Below are 21,414 nucleotides of genomic sequence, written 5' to 3'. Positions count from 1 at the left end.
GCAGGTGACCACAATCTTTATTATGTTTCTATGATCAGCATGTCCTTACGCTTATTGAATCCCTTCTAAAAAATTGATCAGATGCAAAACAGATGATTGACTAGATCCTTAAAATGAAATATAAAACTATGCTATGTTCCTTGTGAGCTCTGCATAAATGCATAACGAGGTAAGAAGTGATATTTATGGTCAAGGACACAGAGCAGGGATGTACAGACTAAGTTGAGTTCTAGGACCTTTCACAGTGAAAAAGCCACGATGAACTATGGCAGTGACCTGGTTTGGGGTGACGAGTTGAGCTACTGGATAAGAACCCAACTCAGAGTGAGAGGTGTTGTTTGGCCTTGCTGACTTGTCTTGTGGTGCCTTTGCTCTTCTTTCTGTTGTGCTTGTCACTGTTGTTCCATAGTATGTAAGGAGCTATGGGACTGGAGATGTAATTATTTCACAAAGCTCGTTGCCATGTGCCTGTTTGCAAATGTTCCCATCACAGTTTGTCCCTTGGAGCATGTACAATACTGTAAGAATCTTTTTTGTTTTTTGGTTTTTTTGGCTTTTTTTTTTTTTTTTTTTGTGCTTTTAAAACTAAAAATAGTGAGAAGTTATCCATTATGGGTTTGATCCTGCAAAGTGCTGACCTTTCTGGTCCCAATAAAAGCAAAGCTTTTAAGAATACATGTCATCCTATTGGCTTTCCTGGGACTGCTAATTGGCTTTAAGTTAAGCATGTGTTGTCTTGCTGGATTGCAGCCAAAGTGCTCAGCTTACTTCATAGGATCAAGTTCTAATTATTAGCTCTTACATATTGACATTTGCTTAATATTAACTACATATTAAAATAAATTGATGTTTTTTTTTCTTAAATTACTATTAGATGTATTAAAATATACTAGAGATGGTTTTACAAATCATTTGAATATTGCTGAAAGAACAGGTGTATTTTTTTTCATCATGTATGAGGTGAAGTGTTTATACATATTGCCTTAACTTTTAAGGTGTTCCAATAAGTGTAAATGAAATGCGGAAAAGGTCTTTTTAGTTTTGAATTGATTATTTGTAATGGTCAGGTTCCCCATGTAGTGTGAGAGATTGTCTTTTCATAAACTGACTTGTCATTTTTTACTCATTTCCACATAGCTGTTTGATCATGTTGCCGAATGCCTGGGAGACTTCATGGAGAAACAGAAAATCAAGGACAAAAAACTACCAGTTGGTTTTACATTTTCTTTCCCATGTAGACAATCCAAGCTGGATGAGGTAAGAACGTTTCAGAACTTTGTTAGTGTGCAGACGGGCCAGTATGTTATTAAATACAGGTTTTCCTTGATTTATGCTGTACACGTGTTCCTGGAAAATGGCGCATAAGTTGAATTTGCATAAAGGGAATCCACTTTACAATGTAGCAAATAGGGATGCATTCCAAGCGGGTCCTCAACTGTACTGTGACCCCCAGACCTATTTCTACCACTTTTACCAGACAATTTTGGACTCGCCAACAGTAGACAGTACACACAAGCACAGAGTGGTGGTGAATGTTACCATAGTGGGGATGGCAGCTACAGAAACACGTGTCGCAGACAACAAGTGAGGAGCACAGATCCACACAGGAGACTATTTTGGTGTGTGTCACTCCCACAATGTACTGCATAAAGCAGCTGATTGTGGGCTTCCACCCCACTGATCGCATAAGAGTGAATTTACCTTGCATATAAAAAATATTTGTTGTAAAAAGGGTCATTGCATAAGAATGAATTTGCACATAAAGAACCCGCATAAAGTGAGGGAAACCTGTAGCCCAAATGAACAGTATTCCAGTTGGCTTATCTTTCAGTGTAAGAGTAAAATTTATTGTACTTTACAATGAAAAACTTTGCATTTGCAGATAGTTTTGAAAGAGTTTTAACAAATGAAAACAAATCTTCCAATAGTTTGTTCTAATTTAAAATTAGATCATCATCTTTCTACTTATGCTGAAGTTAGTAGTAATGACAATACAAAGTGTAGAGCTTTTTACTGCCCTAGACAAGTTATTGTTGCTGAGTTGTCATTTCAACAGTGCTTGCTCACAGCAAGTACCTTTACTCATGAGGTGAGGATTGTTGTAGGATCTAGTCGTGAGGGCTGCCAAGTGCATATAATAACTTCAGTTAAGACGAGTGGGGGCAGGGTGATTGGCATTACCCATGATCAGGCAGTGAGACTGGACAAAAACCCTTTGAAACAAAAACCAAGCATGGCTACAAAATGAAACCTTTCTGGTTGGTTTATTGCTCTGGGTGCATTATGATTCTTGTGATTTCCTAAATTGTAGGCTGCCATAGTATTAGTTTCTTTATCATCTTCCTTGTTTTATTTTGCATAGTTAGGATCCCTCAGTGACTTGCTACAGTTTTGCTATAGCAACAGTGTGCCAAATCAATGCTAATGTAGTAAGAAGCAAATGAAAATGCAAATATTGATAAACCTACAGTTTTCTAAACATAACATGAAGTACTAGTTCTCATCAGGGCTGTAAATTGCACTACATACAATACAACTGTAGCATAAATATTGATTTAGAGAGAGATTGCCTGGGATTACTCTTCTGTTAAGTTTTATATTCCCAAACCATGCCTAAGCTGAAGCAAAGGTTATCATATTAATAAGGGGGTGTTTATCTTTAATTTAAAAAGAGATTGACATATTATGTTTGACATTGGTTCAGGAAAGTCTTGTTCAGTTCTGCAGACCTTTACATTTGATCATGATCAAGGATAATGCCAAGGTTATGGACAAAGAAGGAAAATGGAAGATCCAAGTCAAGAATGCAGGAGTGCAATAGAGTTGTGTTTGTGGATGGTTCTCTTGCCTAAGGGGAGCTACTGTTTGTCTGAGACTATTTGCTACAGCATACTGCAATGAAGTCACAATTCAGGTTAGCATACAGACAGGATGGGTCAATTAGATGCCAAAAGACGCGTAGAATTTAGTGTTACTAGAATGTTAGTGAGGGATAAAATGACGAAGGATGGCTCATGAGTGATAAAAATCAGAAACCTTATTTAGTCAGTTTCTCATACATTAATACAACTTGTATAAGGCAAAGATTACTCAGTATTATTAGGTTTCTTAACTTTTCCTGGAATAAATGGGCCAGATTCATCCCTGGCTTAACTCGGAAGTCAGTGGAGCTGTAGCAGGTCTAGATTTGACCCAAGGCTTTGAGTTTTGGTTATGCGACACTCACACGGTATTCAGTCACAAGCAGGATGGTCTCATGGTTAAGAGATTCAGAACTGAGAATGGGAACTCCTGAAATGGGAACTGCTTAGCTCTGGCATAGACTTGCTCAGTTTACGCTGCAAAGGCTCTACTGTTCTAGCCTTCCACAATCAAAGAAAACTGTCCCAGCAAAAGGATATCTTTTATTCTATAAAAGGGGGTGTCAGCTGACACATGTTTGTCTGTCACAGGTAACAGCTTACCAGACTTGCACTTAACCCTGACATACCCGTTGTTACCAGATTTCCCCATTACTTTGGGGTGTGCTCATTTATTAGGGATAGTTTCTAGGGTCTTGGTGATTCTATCAATGTGCTGCTTGTGTTACTATACGGAGCTGTATCTCTCCCTTCTGCAAGCCCTCACCCCCAGTGGAGCTATCTTGCAGGACTCAGTCTCAATGGGGCTGGGTTCCTCCAGTCACCAAATCAGTCATGCACACAAACACACACAAATTAACGTGACACGCCTGATCTGGCCGGTCTGATTAGCATGGACAGGCTGACACCCTCATATGCCAAGAATCAGTTCGTAAGAGCAACAATAAAATGCAGTCAGACACAAGCACACAGGTAAACAGAATCCCTCTGAATCTGGCTGAGTGTCCAGCTGACACCCTCATGGGCCAGCATTCAGTTCGTAAGGGCACGTCTGAGTCAAACTGGGTCAATCAGCCTGTACAAGCTGATCCCCTTATGTGTTTCAAACTCAGCACGTCCCAATCTTTGGCCTCTTGATGAGCAGACCCCACAATAATTTTGGGCTTCACAGGGATCTTTAGCTTAGGTAAAAGAAGTGGTGCTGCAGAGTATGGGAGGAAAGAGAAGCAGAGAAGGAAAAATATACCCAGTTACTACCAGTTTGACTATAAAAGTTATTTATTGCTAAGCATATGAAATATATAATGGTACTAATAGTAATAGACATGCAAAAGAAAAACAAACACAAACAATGAGTACTACCCTGGTTTCACTAAGTATTTGGGGAAACTTAGCTCAAGCTTAACTGATACAGTTCAGGTTCAGAAGTTTATGCCTAGAAAGAAGACAGAGAACGCTGGGATCTCACCTAGTCCACGGTACTCAGGCTGCAAAGCTGACAGGCACAGTCCATAGCACAATCCTTGAAGAGAGAGATGATCTGTTCTTCCAGCCGCTGGAAGAACAGATCATCTCTCTCTTCAAGGATTGTGCTACAGACTGTGCCTGTCAGCTTTGCAGCCTGAGTACCGTGGACTAGGTGAGATCCCAGCGTTCTCTGTCTTCTTTCTAGGCATAAACTTCTGAACCTGAACTGTATCAGTTAAGCTTGAGCTAAGTTTCCCCAAATACTTAGTGAAACCAGGGTAGTATTGTCATTGTTGGTGTTTGTTTTTCTTTTGCATGTCTATTACTACTAGTACAATTATATATTTCATATGCTTAGCAATAAATAACTTTTATAGTCAAACTGGTAGTAATTGGGTATATTTTTCCTTCTCTGCTTCTCTTTCCTCCCGTGCTCTGCAGCAAAAAGAGGGGAGAGCAAATTTAGGCAAGAGGAAAAGGGGGCTTTCTGCTACACCCATACCCTCTTTGACACGGTCTCTTGCCTCAGCATTCCCTAACCTGGCAACCGAGTTTTAGTCAATCAAGTTTAAATAGGCCTCCCATAGTGGGACCGGGGAACGTATGGCCCGAGATGCCTATTAAACTTAGAGCTGTGTGTGTGTGTCTCTGGCGGGGGGAAGTCCTTAGTAAATCCAGATTAGAACTGGTCTGATAAATGCTGAGCTGGGTGTGTGTGAACATGGGTTGATTAACATTTGGAGCACAGATTCCCCATCATGCAGTGCTCCCCTGCTTCTCTGATCCCAGAATTCACTGCAGTCTCTGCTTCAGGCTTTCTGTTCTCCATCTCTCATGTAAATGAATGGTCATCTGGTTCCATCTCGGATGCAAATGAGACCTAGGGCAGTTGTTTCACTCTTGTCACCCTTATCTGGAGGGTCTTAGGTGTGTCTCTCACTGCATCTTAATCAGTTTCATTTATGTAGCGGAGGAGGGGGGAGGGGGTGAGTCCTTGGGAGTCAGACAGACTGCATCCTGTGCCAGGGTTGCCCAAGAACACAGCTGAGACGTAACACCATCCTAGCATGAGTTGGAAGTGTAGACCTAGCCTCTGTGACAAGTGGGCAAGCCGCTTATTTTGTGTGTGTACGCACACGCATGCTCGTGCATGCCTGCATACATTTGTTTACTCATCTGTAAAGTGGAGATAATATTTACCATGTAAGGATGTTGTCAAGGTTATTCACAGAAGTTTTAAAATGCTTTGAGATCCCTCAGTGTAAGTTTGTAATGAGAGCAGTCTTCAGGGAGTTTCAGGAGTTCAAGCAGCAGCTGGAAACCTGTCAGAAGAAGCAACTACACTGTCAAGTTGTATGTTATATCTGTCATCAAATGGGAATCAGGAGCTGGCATATGACTAAAAAGTCCCATGGATAATATCTGGGCTGGAGAAATGTCAGTTGTATATTTAGTACTTCCCTTGGCAAGAAACTGAATGAACTGGGCAGTTAGGGACATAGGGTTAGAGTGGACCTGCTGGATCATTAAGTCCAGTTCTCTCCTATCGCAAGCAATCGCATCATATAAGGCACAGATAGAAGTTTGTTTGTCGTGCAGTCGGCCCCTTGAAAGCGCTCTACAGCCATGCCCTTACAGACGTGCATGGTTGCAGCACGCTTCAAAAGGGCCTGATCCCATGACAGTCTGAGCCTTCATTATGTGAGGGTTCAGATGAAGGCACTCCAAAGCAGAGTGCCTTCATTAATTTGTGTCCCAGCTCAGCCCTGCTCCCAGCGCTATCTTCAGAATGGGGGTGGGGGGAGGGAGGGAGTGGAGAGAGTTGCCTCTGAGGTTTTTTTCAGCCAGCACTGGACGCCCCTCCGAGGTGGCTCCAAGCCACCCACTTCACCCTCCAGTGCTGACTGAAAAAACCCTCCAGACCAAGCTCCTTCTGTTCCCTTCCCCCCACTCCTCCTGTTCTGAAGACAGTGCCTGGGCTGGGAGAGGGGAGCGGCAGGGCTAGGGGAGAGTGGCTGCAGACTTGGAGCCACTCCCAAATTGTAGCTGAATCCCACAACCCCTGGGACTCGGCACCAAACGTCTGTTGTGCCCAGGGGATTGCTGTAATTCATGGCACTTCCTGCAAAGCACTTAGTTACAGTGGGGAGCTGCACTTCTGTCTGTGCCCATAGTCCCTTTAATAAACAGATGAAGCTCCATGTTAAAAGTAGTTAGGCTTTTTGCTACCACTTTTCCTGTGGAAGACTATCCCAGAACCTCATCCCTCTACTATTTAGAAATCTATTTTCCAGCTTTAATTTATTCATGGCCAGTTAATATCTGTCTGTTTGTGTGCCAGCATGTCCTCTAGCTTCAGTACTACTTTTCTCTCCCATCTGAGCCTTTTGCTTTGTTAAGTTAAACAAGCAAAGACTCTTCTAGTCTCCTCTCATATGACAGAAACTCTATCCCCTTCATCAATCCAACTTGCCCTTCTCTAGGCCTATTCCTGTTTGAATTCATCTTTCTTGAATACAGGTGACTAGAATGATGCACGTTATTTTTTAAACTTCAGTTTATTGGGCTCTCTTACCCTGCCTGGGCTTTAGCCCACTGGGCCCATGGCCCTTGCAGGGCTGCTTCTACCTACAAACTTCCCTGGGCCCCCACCCTGTCTGAATTTCAGCTTACCGGGCTCTCGCCCTACCTGGGCTTCAGCCCATCAAGCTCCTGCAAACTTTCCTAGACCCCTGGCCCTGTCTGTGTGTCAGCCTACCTGGCTCTTGCAGAGGTGTCCCTTGGCTTCAGTCCCTTCAGCTCCAGTACAGAGTACCTTGCTGGCACTCTCCATGGCCGTTGCCTCCTCTTTAAGGCACTCTGAAAGTTCATTGTTAAACCAAAGCTTAAACCTAAATCAACCAATCTATCTCAAACCTTAAACCCCACCTTGGATCTCTGCATTACTGCAAAACTCTATACCCAGTCAGCTGGCTTCCTCTCAGCCTTTGAGGTAACTTTCTAGGTCTGCAGCTTTTCCTTTGTCAGCTATGCTGAAAGGAGCTCCTCTTTTTTAGGAGTCAGGACCAGACTGGAGTGTCTGGCCTCAGAGCTGGATTTATCTTCCCCTGGGCTCCACCAGCAGATTAACAAGCTCTCTCCCTTCTGCTGCTGCCTATCTAGCAGTGTTACGGTCTTCATCTAACTACTCCAGACTCTGCCTCTTACCTGTCAAGCAGTTACTGGTAGATTTGTGGCTTCTGTCTTTGTGCCCTTTCAACTTCCTACATTCTGACAAATGACCCAATTCAGCTGCTTCCCAATTGCAGCCATATAATGTTGCTCTCTTACATTTTAAAATAGCAAGGGGTAGGGCCCCTGTTAAGCACAGCTGTATCATACTGGTGGTAGTATGATAGTCCTCTTGTTACCAGATTTTAATATTAGACTTTAGGTAGTGGCACTACCTAAAGTGCCACTTTAAATGCTTGAACAAGAGCAGTTCATTCTCTGAAGAGTGTTTATTGAGCATAACAATTTTCAGCTTCAAGCATGTGACAAAGAACAACAGAAAACTTCACCTAAGCTAAGACACAGCCCAGTAAGGCATGGTGACAATACACACAACTTAGTCTAATTTAAAATGCAATATAATAAACCAAAAAGACAACAGAAAGCCTTTGCATGAATCTTTCTTAGTCCCAAGGGCAAAGTGCCTCCTTATAACCAGGGATTCAGAAGGTCCTTTTGGGGAATCTGTGGGTCTTGGGCACTGGGGTGGAGATTCCACAGATCTCATCTCTGCCTGGGTTTTTATAGGCAAATCTACATCTTCTTACCCTTGGGTGCCTTGACCATAGTCACATATAGCACACCCTTCATGTATAGCATGCCTCTCATGCATTCAGTCTCTCTGCTTTGAAATGTATATGTAGTCCTCTGCTTTCTTTGGTCACACCAGCCCAAGCAGTCCCCAGCTCCCTTTTCTCTGTCTCCGACATATACATGATGATTGTGCCAGGTCTTTTCCAGCATTCTTGTTTGTGCACGCACACCATTCAATCACTGGTTCTGTTGTAAGAATATTTACCTCATGAGAAAAGATTAGGGCAAAGGGTTATAGACTTATTTCTATAGAGCCATTCATGTATGTGGTTCTGTGTAAGTAGTAAAAATAATTCAAGAAGAAGAGTTTGCATCCTGTGGATATGAATTTGCATTGGCATATACAGAAGTGTGTCCCTCCACCCACAGGTAGACTTGCTCTCAGTTCTAAAAGATCTTGTTATAGATCCTTAGTGTTTTAGTGGGCACGAGAAGCTATTTAGGAACTTGTGGCAGAGTGTGTGTATATATGTGTATGTATGTGCGCTCTGGAAAGAGTAAAACAGTCTTTAAGCAGAGCATCCTTGAGAAATCTTTCTCTTGTGTTCACTGAAATAAAACTGTCCAGTTTTCAAGAGAGGAGAAATTATTCTTTAGAAAGAGTTTGTAAGGTGTGGCAGCCAATTGTTTGAAGAGGAGAACCTTGTATATCTACAGGAGTGTTGTGGTCTGGGGGTGGACACTTTCTTCTTTCCATTATTATTATTTCTTCTTTCCATTATTATTTATTCACTGAATGCCCCAAAATGAGCTAGGTGCCATCCAGATGCACAAAAACCCCAGGCATAATGTTTACCTTAAGGGAGTTTGTAGCCTAATTAAGGCAATTTACAGATAAACTGCTGAGTGTGGGATGCAATACAAGGGGTTTAAATTTTTTTTATTTGAACTATATTTTGTCCTCATCTGGATAATTTAACATATGTACCTATTTGTATCTATACTTGATTTTTGTTGAACTCTATTTTAAATCTTTTTTTCTTATTTTTTATTCATCTTCAACCATTTCCCTTTTCAGTATTCTAATAATTTTTAACCCACATTTTTTTCTTACTGACTCTTACACACAGAGTAATCAAAAATGATTTTTTATATAGTCATTTATGATTTATTGGATCTCTTGCATATTTTAATTTCTTAATATTTTTAACCTAATGCTTTTTAAATTCCTTTTAAATCTTCATTATATTTCCAGTATTTCCATTTAACCTTTTGAGCCCCCCAACCTTGCAACTGAGACATGCCCTGCCCATCTCTGCTCTCCCCTGATGAGAGTCAGTACTGGTGATGAATGGTTTGGATGATTCTTGGTATCATTAGCTCATTTACCTTCCCTGACACCAACTCCAGTCCTTCCCACGTGAACTTTCTAAGTTTCTTTATTCAGTCTCACTTGCAATAGAAACGCTTCTGGGAGCTGCTGAGTCCCAGCTCTTGAAAGATTGACACCAAAGGGGAAATTGGAATGAAGGAGAAGGAGCCCAGTCATGAAATGGCTCCATATATAAAGTGGGTTGCAAATTTGATATAAAAAGTAAATAACGAAAAAGTCTTTGGAAAATCTTACCCAATTTTTTTTAACCAACTCTAATAAGAAACAAAAAACATTGGTCATCAAAATGGGATGGTGTGGTGAATAAAGATAAAGACTGTCCTAAACAAGGGATTTGAAGTTACATTTGAAGTCTTATTTTTAAGAAAAATTGCATTTTTTTTTTGTTTTTGATTTAATAATGTATTTAATGTTACTCTTCTTTATTAGGGTATTCTGGTAACATGGACAAAACGCTACAAAGCCAGTGGAGTTGAAGGAGCAGATGTTGTAAAGCTACTTAACAAGGCAATCAAGAAACGTGGGGTAAAGTTGTTTAGTCTACTGCATGTCTTGCAATTTCTTGTATGACTTTACTAAAAGCCAGATTATGCAGACCAGTATGGGGAGCACACAGACATTTGGGGAGGTTAGATCGAGTTAAAAATGGCCACCCAGTCTAAGGTGCAAGTCGGGATGGGGTGGGGTTGGGCAGATGAGGAGGAGGCAAGCAGGCTCTGGGATGGGAATGGGGATCTGTGGGTAAATAGGGAGGCAGGCAGGATCTGTGCAGGAATTGGGGAGGGCAAGTACAGTCTACAGTGGGGATCGGGGGTAGGTGGGGCCTGCAGTAGGGATCTGGGCAATTGGGAGACAAACAGGATTTGCAGGGTGGGGGGAGGGGGGGAAATCCTAGGAGCAAGAGGGATCTGCAGGGGGTTGCTGTTTTCTTGGGAGGAGTTGTGAACTCACTTCTTTGAAAAGAACAACTAATTTGTCCAGAGTATGGAAGTATATGGCATACAAAAATTCTTATAGTGTAAGGTACTCTCCAGACGGAATATAGATACTTGCCTCTAGAATGTGCATGTGGTATGTAATAGGAAAACAAGTTTATAGCTGTTGTGTGAAAGTTTGATTTGCCATGTCACTCTTATCGTAACATCAGTTGTACATGAATAAAATTAAATTACTGTCTTGGAATATTTAGCTAATAACATTGCTCCAGATTTCTACTCTTAGTAAATGTGCTATCAGCATGGTAGTCCTTTAATGATGTTACCTGTAAGTTCTGTCCCTGAGAAGCAATTTACACATGTGAATAATACAGTCTTGTGAGTCTGCTAGTCTTGTGAAGTTCAGCCTAGTTTGAAAATGGAACTCTCTTTTGAAATGGAACAATTTTTGTTCTGTTCTAGCAGTAGTGAAGTTTTTAGTAGCTTGATTTTGTCTTCATCAAGATACCCTACTGCAGTCAAGTATTTTTATTAAATTTCTGAGAAGATAAAATAACACATCAAATAATCTGCCTTATGAAAGTTTATGGATGTATGTATTTGATAAAATCTTAAATGTCATTGTTTAAAATAAATCCTTGATGTGTCTCCATGTTTTCAATTAATTTTGCAAGAAAGTTGTGCATCTGTAGAATACTTGGAGACTCATTTATGTCCCTTATTCCCCCGCAAAAAACAAAACAACTTTATCAAATTGTGTAGAGCAGAAGTGATCGCAATCAGGAAGCTGGGATTTTTTTCTGGCATTTTGTTATGTTATATTACCCAACGGCAGGATCTTTGCTCTTTAAGAATTATTCTACAAGTTGCTTGTCATTTTATCCACAGCATTAACCTGCTTCCTAAACTCTCACAATCATCTCCAGTTCATTACAAACACAAGATTGTAATGTCAAGTAGAGAACAGACAGGAAGACTAGACAGGATTTTAAGTACAAAATCCCTTAAGCAATTTGTGTACTTGCAGTAGTATAGAGAAATGCTTAGTGTAAGCAGTTATTGCTAAGTACAGATTGTATTTTCAAGGTGTTGTGTGGTAGTGACATCTTACATTGATATTGATATTAATATTTTAATGAGGGTATGCGATACAAATAAAGTTGTTTCCTTCTTCAGGACTATGATGCAGACATCATGGCTGTTGTAAATGATACAGTAGGGACAATGATGACCTGTGGGTTTGATGACCAGCGTTGTGAAGTAGGCTTGATTATAGGTAACACTTATTTATTTACTACAGTGTATGCATAGCATTTTGCTCTGGTTGGCTTGTTTTGTTAATGTCTGTTATGCCTGTTCCTAAAGGTACTGGCACCAATGCTTGCTACATGGAAGAAATGAGACACATTGATTTGGTGGAAGGTGATGAGGGGAGAATGTGCATCAACACCGAGTGGGGAGCCTTTGGAGATGATGGGTCACTAGAAGATATCCGAACTGAGTTTGATAGGGAGATTGACCGTGGTTCTCTTAATCCTGGAAAACAACTGTGAGTGAGACTTGAATTTGCTTTTCTCCTGACACAAACTGATTTAGAGTAAATTATAAACATTCAGTAAAGAGATCACAATTGGGCAGCATAATGTGGTTAAATTGGAGGCTGGACAGATATTTGGCTGGGGTGATATGATCCCAGCACCCATGCCTGCCTTGGACAGGGGATCAGACCTGATGATCTGCTTAGGTCCCTTCTAACCCTAAGTATTATGATAAGTCTCTCATATCTACTTGGAACTATTCCACTTTATTGTATGTTCAACGAGGCTGTTGGCAGGTGAAACTTTGCAAAATGGGCAAAATGGTTTGGGGAAGGAAAGAAAGCATCCCGAACGTTCGGCCACTGTTCAAGTGAACCCATTCAGAACACTTTATTCTAAACTCTGCCTCTTGCACTTGCTGCTCTCACCCTCCCATGCTTTTAGTAAACTCATGTCTTGCACTTTCTCAGCCCACCCACTTTTTTTCCCCTTCTTCTCTCACAATACTTTCAGTGGGCCCTTACCACCTTTCTTCCTTTGATACTTCAGAAAGTTCAAATTGCCACCTCATTCCTTAACATGTTTAGGATTAGTCTGTAGGGCAGAACTCGGTTATTCTTTCTGCTGGGCCTTGGCCATCGGTCATTTTAAATATCTTGCACTGTGAGGCCTCAGTAAAATCAGTGCGCTTTGCTTTTTCATCCCAGACAGTTCCCCTCCTCCAATGTACCCAGTTCATCCCTTCATTCCCAAGAGCTGTTTGGTTTCTTTTAAAACTCCTACATTTTCAACAGGCTCTAGTAATTCCATCTTCCCAACAAGCTATAGTAATTTAGTAAGCCTGAGGCTGCTGAAAGAAAATGAGTCAGGTTGAATTGCTACTGGGTAATGAATCAAATCCTTATGCAGGTGCTCCAGTGGGTAGAGGTGTAGGAGCAAGTTGTGCTCCCAGGCTAGAATTCTATTTGTGCACTATATGTGATAGGGAGGAGGAGACACACTGCACTGTCCACTAAGGGGTATCAAATTTATGGTCTGTGGAGTGCATCTGGCCTGTAGAGCCATATGATCCAGCCCAGGGGCTGCTGGATCACTCCATACATTGGCCCTGGCTCTATATGTTGTGGGTTGTGACTAGACCTGACACTGTATGCTATGCATGCATCACAGGGGGGCAGTCTGGGGTATGCGCTGCATACAGTGCTCTGCTGGACTGGCCCTGCATGCTAGCTCCAGGTCCAATCTGGATTGAGTCATACTGGAACCAGCATGAAGGGCTGGTCTGGTGGGGTGCCATATGCAGCATGTGCCCCATGCCATCCCCCATTGGCAATGCGTAGGGGATGCATGCAGGCGCACATGCACCCCCTGAGAGTGGTGGTGCACCCCCTATGATCACCACTTGCCTCCTTTCCTCCTCTCCCCAACCCCCCATTGCTGACATTGCCAGCAGTGTCTGTGGGTGGTCGGCAACCGCCGCTGGCCGCCTGCCGCCCCTGGCCGGCACTCGCCACCCTCCCCCTGCTGCTGACAGCACCAGCAGCGTTTGTGGGAGCTCCCTGCTTGCTGCTGCTGTGCTGCTCCTGCCAGCGCCACTGTGCCCCTCCCAGCTGCCAGGGGCATGTGTCATTCATGCAAGCCTCCTTTGCTTTGTGCATTGCACACAACCAGTCCACCCCCATGTGCTGCGTGTACTGGCCCCAGGGCTTGTTGTGCATATAACGTGTGGGGCCAGTACAGGCTGAGAAATGGATAAGGAGCATGGGCTGGATGTAGCACTGCATGTGGCACAGGTAGTCTAGGGTGTGGGCTGCATGCAGTACCCCAGACTGACCCTCTGTGCTACCTGGAGTGCTGGGTCCAGCTTGTGTGCTATGGGCAGCGTACACCCCATGCTGGCCTCATGTGCCTCATGCACAATGAACCCTAGGACTGGCATGTGCACATGGGACATGGGGCTGGACTGCTGCACTGCTGTGTCCAGAAAAAGTTATAAGCAGAAGTAGCTCTTTTCTCCCTATACTGTAGTTTGGGAACCCCATGACTTAAGGTCATACTTTTGCCCCATCCATTGCAGAATGATTTCTTGGGCTCTCAATACCGATCGTATTTGGTCCAGGTAGAATCGCAATTATGTTGTCTGGGATTTCTTTCAACCCGAATGAGTGCTTGTACCCACTCAGGCACTCTTGATATTAGGGCTTTGGAGTGGGTTGCAGATTACTCAGCTCAAACAGTCTTTGAAAGCTCAGCACAGTCTTTATTTCCTGGTCACATCTGCCTCTCAGGAAACAGCACAAGTCAGTAATAAAAGAACAAATATAAATATAGTCCACAAGGGGGGTTAACTTGCAGCTTGGGGCCTTTTCTCAGACCTTAAGAGGGTGACTTCAGCTTTGTGCTGCTCCCTCAGCACTGTAGTCTTTCCTGTCTCTCTCTGGTATGAGTTCCCTTGTTCGCTATGGCCTTTTCCCAGACCCCAAGACTACCCTGGCTTGGTTCTGCCACCATTAGCCTGGTACCTTTTTGGTTTTTCTCTGTCTTTGCCTTTTAGTGCCTTTCCCTGGGAATCTTTTAACTTCCTTTGGGCCAGCCAATTATTTGCATTAGCTAGCCCAGTCCTCCAGGCAGTCCTGCAATTAGTTTTCACCATCCACAGCAGGGCTGTAGCCCCTGCAAGCCTGCAGACTGCTTCAGCCCGATGTGTGCAGCCTGCTACAGGCTCAGTATGGTTACAGTAACAAATCCAGCCTGATCCTTCATGAGTTTTTACTACTAGAATAAAATATCAATTTCCTTTACTAACATGTTGGGTAGAGCAGTCTTGTAGGCTGATACCCAGTCAGATTTGGTTAATAGATAAAAATGGGGTAGGTTTTTTTTTTTTTCTGACTTGATTCAAATATTCTTCCTGGCTCATTTCTGTAATAGCTGAAATAGTTCATTTTATAGTATTCCCACAGTGCAGTATTGGTGTATAAGAGATTATACATCTTTGCTCCAAAATTTAATAAGAATTCATAATATGGAGAATGAAATTGTATAGTGCTTGGTGCTTTGTTTAGGTTGGGGGTTTGGAAAAACATTAGTCACATCACCATGCTCTTATAAGGGTTAACGCATTACTGAAATGTATGGTCAAGGAAAACTTGACTCTTTGCTTGAAGATCATGGTAGCAGTTCAATGAATTCTGTCTCCTCATTTTGTTTAAGGTTCCTGAGGTAGTAGATAACCAGTATATGAACTGGAACTATAAAACCCAGAATGATTGCACTTCCCTTCAGAATCATCCTCAATAGCCATTGAAGGAGAGGGTAACTCTCTAAGGATCTGGAAATGCAGGATTTGGTCTGAATTATGAAGATCATTGGTATTGATATTGGCATTACTTTGTCAGTTTCAGTCCAGTTTAATTTACTGTTTTCTGCCTAGTAAAATTTGTTTTTTCTTCTGTAATGTGAAGCCCCTATTTAAATTGTATTAGTTTGTAATCTTAATTATCCTGCTGGAAGGGTTAGTGTTTCATGTTTGCTTCCAATTCTTCCTGTCATCAGTATCTGTGGGGGCTATTATATATGTATTTTTTTCTGTTTCTTGTCAGTTCTAGCTCAGCTTTATTTCCTGTATTTAGTGTCCAGGTGTAGCCACCCCTGCCTGTTCTGAATCGTGATCCTGTGCGACTGTTTTGCGAGTTGGAGCACTGAAATTCTTCAGTTTTCCTCAGATGAAGGATATATTTGGGTGTTTTATTTGGCAACTGCTCATTGTGATGCTTATATATATTTGCTTTATGCAGTGTGCACACATTGGGTCATAAACACAACTACATACCAAAGTTAACAGGTATCAGATGCTCAGAATGAGGGAGTACGCTCAGGGGACTTTTGACAAGCTTTTGAAAAGTTGCACTGGGCCATATCTGTTTTATAGAGAGCATTAGACCGGCAAATGCCAAATCATACTGTTTGGATCATAATCAGTGTCTTGTACTAGTGAAGTATATTCAAGGTCATCTTCACTTTTAAGACTAAGAATGGGATGTTGAGTGTGTATGTAATAGGATATTTGATTACTCTTCTTGCTTGGCCACTGGTGGTAGTTTAACATCTATGAAAAAAAAATTGGCATTTGAAAAGGGAAGAAAGCTTTATATGAGCCTTGTCTCTGTCTTTGGTCTTTTGGAAGCAATGTGTTGCACAGCAGGCAAGTGGATAAAGATATGAAATTAAAATATGTATGTAAGAAATGCTTGAATTTCCTTTCTGAATATTTGCTACTTATGTTCTTTATGGTATTTCAAAACGTACTACTTCATATTCAGTAATGCATCATACATTTGGTACATGTATTTACTGAATGGGCTGGATCTTCAGTCAGGCTTTAGACCCAGCTTCCTGCAAACATACACAACTGCAGAACGTGTCATTAATCAATGAAGATCAAGCAGACACAAACTAGGTATTGTATACAAGTCAGTGGTGTCAAATATATGGCCTGAAGGCTGGACCCAGCCCAGAGTTGCTTTATCTGGCCTACCTGTGTGGCCAGGGTAGTTGCCTGCCACAGGGGAGTTGGCTGCCACAGTTGCCTTGGGCCCCAGTGAACATGGCAGTTGGTGGCAAGAGGATGAATGAGGGCTGACAGCTCTGGTTAACTTCTGGCTGTTTCACTAGTTGCCACTGCCTTGACCCTACCTCTGGCTGTCGGCCCTTGCTGCATGGTTGTGCAGGAGCTAGAGCTGGAGCTGTTGCCTCAGTTCCAGCTCCAGTTCTGGCATGGGACATAAAGCATCAGCAGCTATATGGGGCATGTGGTGGGAGCTGGAGCCTCCACAGTGTGCTCTTGGTTGGATCAGAGCTGTCGCTGTGTGCTCCCAGTCCAGATTTGGAGCTGCCACTACCATGACAGCTTCCTCATGCCCTAGTTTGGGCTGGGCCCGATGATCTTCCAAGGTCCCTTCCGGCCTTACAGTCTATGAGTCTATGAAAGTCTGGATCCAGCCTTCAAGGAGCCCTGCAATCCAGATCTGCCCTGGGGCACAGGGTGAGTCTTACACCCCTGATCTAAATTTTATATGGTTTCTAGGTCTGTATGAAGCTTCAGTCTCTGATTCAATTTGGTCCAATTTGGCAGCCAAATCTGAATCGAATCAGGAGACCCTTCAATCTCTCTGAATCAAATTGGAACCCTCTGAATCGATTTAGAGGGGTTTGACGATTTGGCCATAGATACAGCTTTATATGTTTTCTACATACCTTGAGGTACCAGGTGCGGCTTGTGAATGCTGAGATGGTGGGGTGGAGGGAGCATCCCATGTGGGAGGTGGGGGGTGCTTCTGTGTGCTTGGTGGCAGACCCGGAATTGGACCATAAGTACTTCCAGTCCACTTCCGGGTCTGCTGCTGAGCATGCGGGAGACCCCCCTTTCCCCTTGGCTCAGCGACTGGTGCCTCCTGGGCCTAGGGGGGCACCCGGGGTCCCCTTGCAGCCAATTGCTGAGCCAGAGGGACATGAGAAGATCCACCACTGAGCACGTGGGGGACCTTTCCGCACTCCCATGGGACACTCCATCTGCCCCACCATCTCAGCATTCACGAGCCGCGCCTGGTACCTTGAGGTACATAGAAAAAAATATAAAGCTGTGTCTCTGGCCGAATTGCTGATTCTCCAGATTAGAATCAAATTGGGACAGTGATCCGAATCACCAAATCGAATCGCTGTCCCCGAATCGGGCCAAATCTGAATCTTAATCGATTGCTGCCTGCTTTGCACACCCCTTATGGTTTCACTGATAATTACTTCCATATGCAATTTTTTTTGCCCATGGAACAATGTATTTGTATTATGAGGGCATTTTCAACTTGGAATTCTTCACCTTTCTCACACTCATTAACTAATACTGCCAGACTTGTAGCAAATAGCAGATTCTGGCTCTGCCTCTTAGTGCCATAACATCCGAGGCAACATATGTATGGACTTTATCATTTGAATCTTCAAGGTGATTGTGAAAACATTTAACTTTTGTAATCTTGTTGTTGTTACAGATTTGAGAAGATGGTGAGTGGAATGTACATGGGTGAATTGGTCAGACTCATCCTTGTCAAGATGGCCAAAGAAGGACTGCTTTTTGAAGGGAGAATCACTCCAGAGCTTTTAACCAAAGGAAAATTTGAAACAAAGCATGTTTCTGCCATAGAAAAGTGAGCAATTCCACATTTTTTAGCAAGCTTTCGGGCGCACTCGCCCTTCATCATGCATAGGGAGTCTCTGCTGGTCTGAGAGAAGCTAACAGTGTGCAGGGATGCCAGTGAAAATGTAAATGGATAGAGATAAACAAGACAAAGGGAAGAGCAGAGAAGGGGAGTGGGGACCAACACTGCTACAGCCAAAAACCCAGCAACATTTTTTGACAGCTTTTCAAGATTTGTGACCTTTCAAGAAGTTCTTTTATTAACTTCTTAATCAGTGCCCCTTTCTTGAATGGCAAAGCCTAGGGAAGTGCGAGTGCTCCATGGTAGCTGCTGCATGAACAAGGGGTGTCCATCTTGCTGTGTGAATAAAGTAGTGTCCTGTATTGGCAGGCTGTTATGGACACAACCCTTCTATTCCCAGCCTGAGGACAATGCTTGTATTCTTTATAAAGAGTTCAGGGTCACAGCTTCCAAATGTGTAAGGTAGAGCTTGCACACTTAACTTCAAATGAACCTAAAATTGAAAAAAAGAAAAGGAGAAAAGGAAAAATATGCCCAGGGGCCTTAAAGTGGTAGAAAGATAATTATGTTTATTCCCCCTTTACGGTTTCTTTACGCTGTCAGAATGGTGTCAAAGGAGGCTTTGAGTAAATGAGAATCAGGGCTCTAATCTGTTTCACAAGGTACACTGGGTGTTCCAGTTTATAAGGTATATGGTCAAATCAAAATACGTCCACTAATCCTAGAGTAACGAGAGACTTGAGTAACTTGCAACAACAGCTATTGTGTAGTGTTCTTTAGGTTTAGGGATTTCCCCCAACCTGTGTTTCAGGGTGACTGGATTTGCTGTTGTTGCTTCTCATTTGCATTGGGATAGGCTGTTTTGACAACATTTCTGGCAGTTTTGCTGCCTGTGACTATTTTTTCCCTTCAGGAATGAGAGGTCATTATTAGAAACACTGCTCTGTTGATGCAATTTGCCATTCTTAAAATCTTATCTGTGTATGTTAGGAATGATAAGGATGAACCATGCCTTTGCATAACTGTGAATATTTTGGACTGCTGTCCAGTCACAGCAGGTTATTAGTACTTCTGTTGAAATCTTTCTCTGCCATCTAGAACACTGCAGCTACTCTGTACCCCGACATAGCTTTTACATAGCAGAAATATAGGCAGATATTGCAGAAGGTCTGGCTTAGTGCATCTTAGTAAATTCTTGACTGGCTGGCATCTTTCCATGAAGTGCCATGAGTATTTACTGAGCTCTGTTTTGTTATTTTGCCAAAACAAAAGACATGAAAAAAGTATATGACACATTTCACCTAGTAAACAATGATTGATGTTACACATTGACTTATGAAATATGAGGTAGTGTTCGTTACAGTGTCAGCACACTTTCAGGCATCTCTTTTTTTGTGTCCATTACTGAATATGTCTTACTGTGATGCAGTTGAGTAATGTTGACTTCTCCAAATTTAGAAAAAACAAACTTCTGATTTGCACGCTTCTAATGTTGCGTGTACAATCAATTATAGATGCAGTATTGAGAGTACATCAGTACCTTCCACAGTGCCTCATACCATAAATGCAATATGTGGCTCACATTCCCGAAGCAATGACACATTAAAAGTGAAAATCTATCCATCTCAGTTGCATGCATTTACACAGCAAAATGGCGAGTGCTGATTTTTAATTCCTAATCTAAGGGCAAAATAAATTGTCATCAGATCACCTAAAGGTACATTCCCTATTTCTAGGGGCTGTATCTGTCAAATACCAGTTTTCTGCTACATACAAATGAAATGGGAATCATTGAGAAGAAAAATTTAAAACTTGGTTTAAAATGGCAAAATCACGTGTGTGTGTGTGTGTGTGTATGTATGCACAATTTGGGGATGTCTGTATCTGTTCTACTATAGTCTTGTGTTTTCAGACCACTGCCATCAAGCATACTTTGCCTGCCTAATCTGTGTTACACATTGTACCTGGAAGTGAGACTGTTAAACTGACTTTGGATCTCTCCCCATTTCTGTCCTTGAGCATGCTGGAGACCATAAACTTTTAGAGTGGTAGCAGTCCTCCTCCATCCCCACCCCAGCAGATTTCCAGGTTTGGCATGTCCTGAACAGGAGCAGATGGGTGGGGCCTTGGCAGCACTCTTGAGCACTATGGAAGCAGTATACACATACCGCCATGTCTTAGCTTGAAACGCTTAACAGAATGCACACAGGCTTTAGCAGAATTTTACTTTTAGTCTGAGAAGTAATATAGGAAATTTCAGCTCAAAAGACTTTCCAAAGTTATAACAGTCTAAAAAAGGCCCTTTAGAATGAAAATGCTTTTTTGCTATTGCTATTGACTCTGGCTTTTATTAAGCATGTGAGCATGGGATTACTAATATGCTTAAGTACCTGTTTGAATAGGGCTTCCTACATTCACACAGATTCACAGAATTTTCGGGCTGGAATGGAACTCGTGAGATCATCAAGTCCAGCCTCCCTGCTCTGGGCAAGCAGATTGCTGGAGTCAAATAAACAAACAGCAAGGTGTGCGTCCCGTCTCTTTTTTAAGATCTCCAGGGTAGATGCCTACATCATCCCTGCTGGGAGTCTATTCTGGAGTCTGGTCTCACAAACCATGAAGAAGTTTTTCCTTATATCCAGTTTGAAACTTTCTTCTAGGAGTTTGGCTGTTGTTCCTGGTTTTGCCCTGGGGCTCTTTGGTGAATTGTTGTTTGCCTAAGCCCTGATAATTTATAATGTAAAGAATCAACAAGGTGAAAAGGAATTTTAGTTTTTCCAGGCCTGTGCATGGTTGAGCACCTTAGTTGTTCTCTGGGTATTTAATGAAAGGAGCCTTTGTGGCATTGCTAGAATCAATCTTTCTTTGCTTTGTTGTTGGGAAATGCCTGTCTTCTGCACTTTGCGCTCTGCAGTTCTGGCTTCATGATGTCATTTATCATCCTTCTCTTGACATTTGCTTGCTGTACTGTTGGGTGACACTCGGCAATAGCAATATGGGTATGCAATTTCAGTGTGCCTCGCACTTCCATTTCTTTTAATTAGGGAAACTCACTGGAGAGTAGACTTGTTCATAACATCTGGCACGAATGAAATTTTGCTTCCTTTTGGAGATGTGTCTTCCTGATACAGACATGTTTCCACGTAAATAGTGTATTTCATACCATAGGCAACGTGGGGGGGGGGGGGGGGGGGGGGTGGCGCT

At 42.5% G+C, this 21,414-nt stretch overlaps 1 protein-coding gene across 1 annotated transcript in view; it reads left to right on the top strand.

Annotated features, from left to right (window-relative positions):
- Positions 1-21,414, top strand: part of HK1 (hexokinase 1) — a 132,289-nt gene that overhangs the window by 88,634 nt on the left and 22,241 nt on the right. The window contains exons 5-9 of the mRNA XM_006023136.3: positions 1,138-1,257; positions 9,955-10,050; positions 11,637-11,736; positions 11,826-12,009; positions 18,043-18,198. Of these exons, the coding sequence (XP_006023198.2) occupies positions 1,138-1,257; positions 9,955-10,050; positions 11,637-11,736; positions 11,826-12,009; positions 18,043-18,198 (656 nt within the window). The remainder of the gene's footprint in view (positions 1-1,137; positions 1,258-9,954; positions 10,051-11,636; positions 11,737-11,825; positions 12,010-18,042; positions 18,199-21,414) is intronic.

This window comes from Alligator sinensis, unplaced genomic scaffold (genome assembly GCF_000455745.1).
Source record: "Alligator sinensis unplaced genomic scaffold, ASM45574v1 scaffold546_1, whole genome shotgun sequence".
Taxonomy (NCBI): domain Eukaryota; kingdom Metazoa; phylum Chordata; order Crocodylia; family Alligatoridae; genus Alligator; species Alligator sinensis.
The sequence above is the reverse complement of the archived record's forward strand: the minus strand, read 5'-3'. Positions and strand labels throughout refer to the sequence as shown.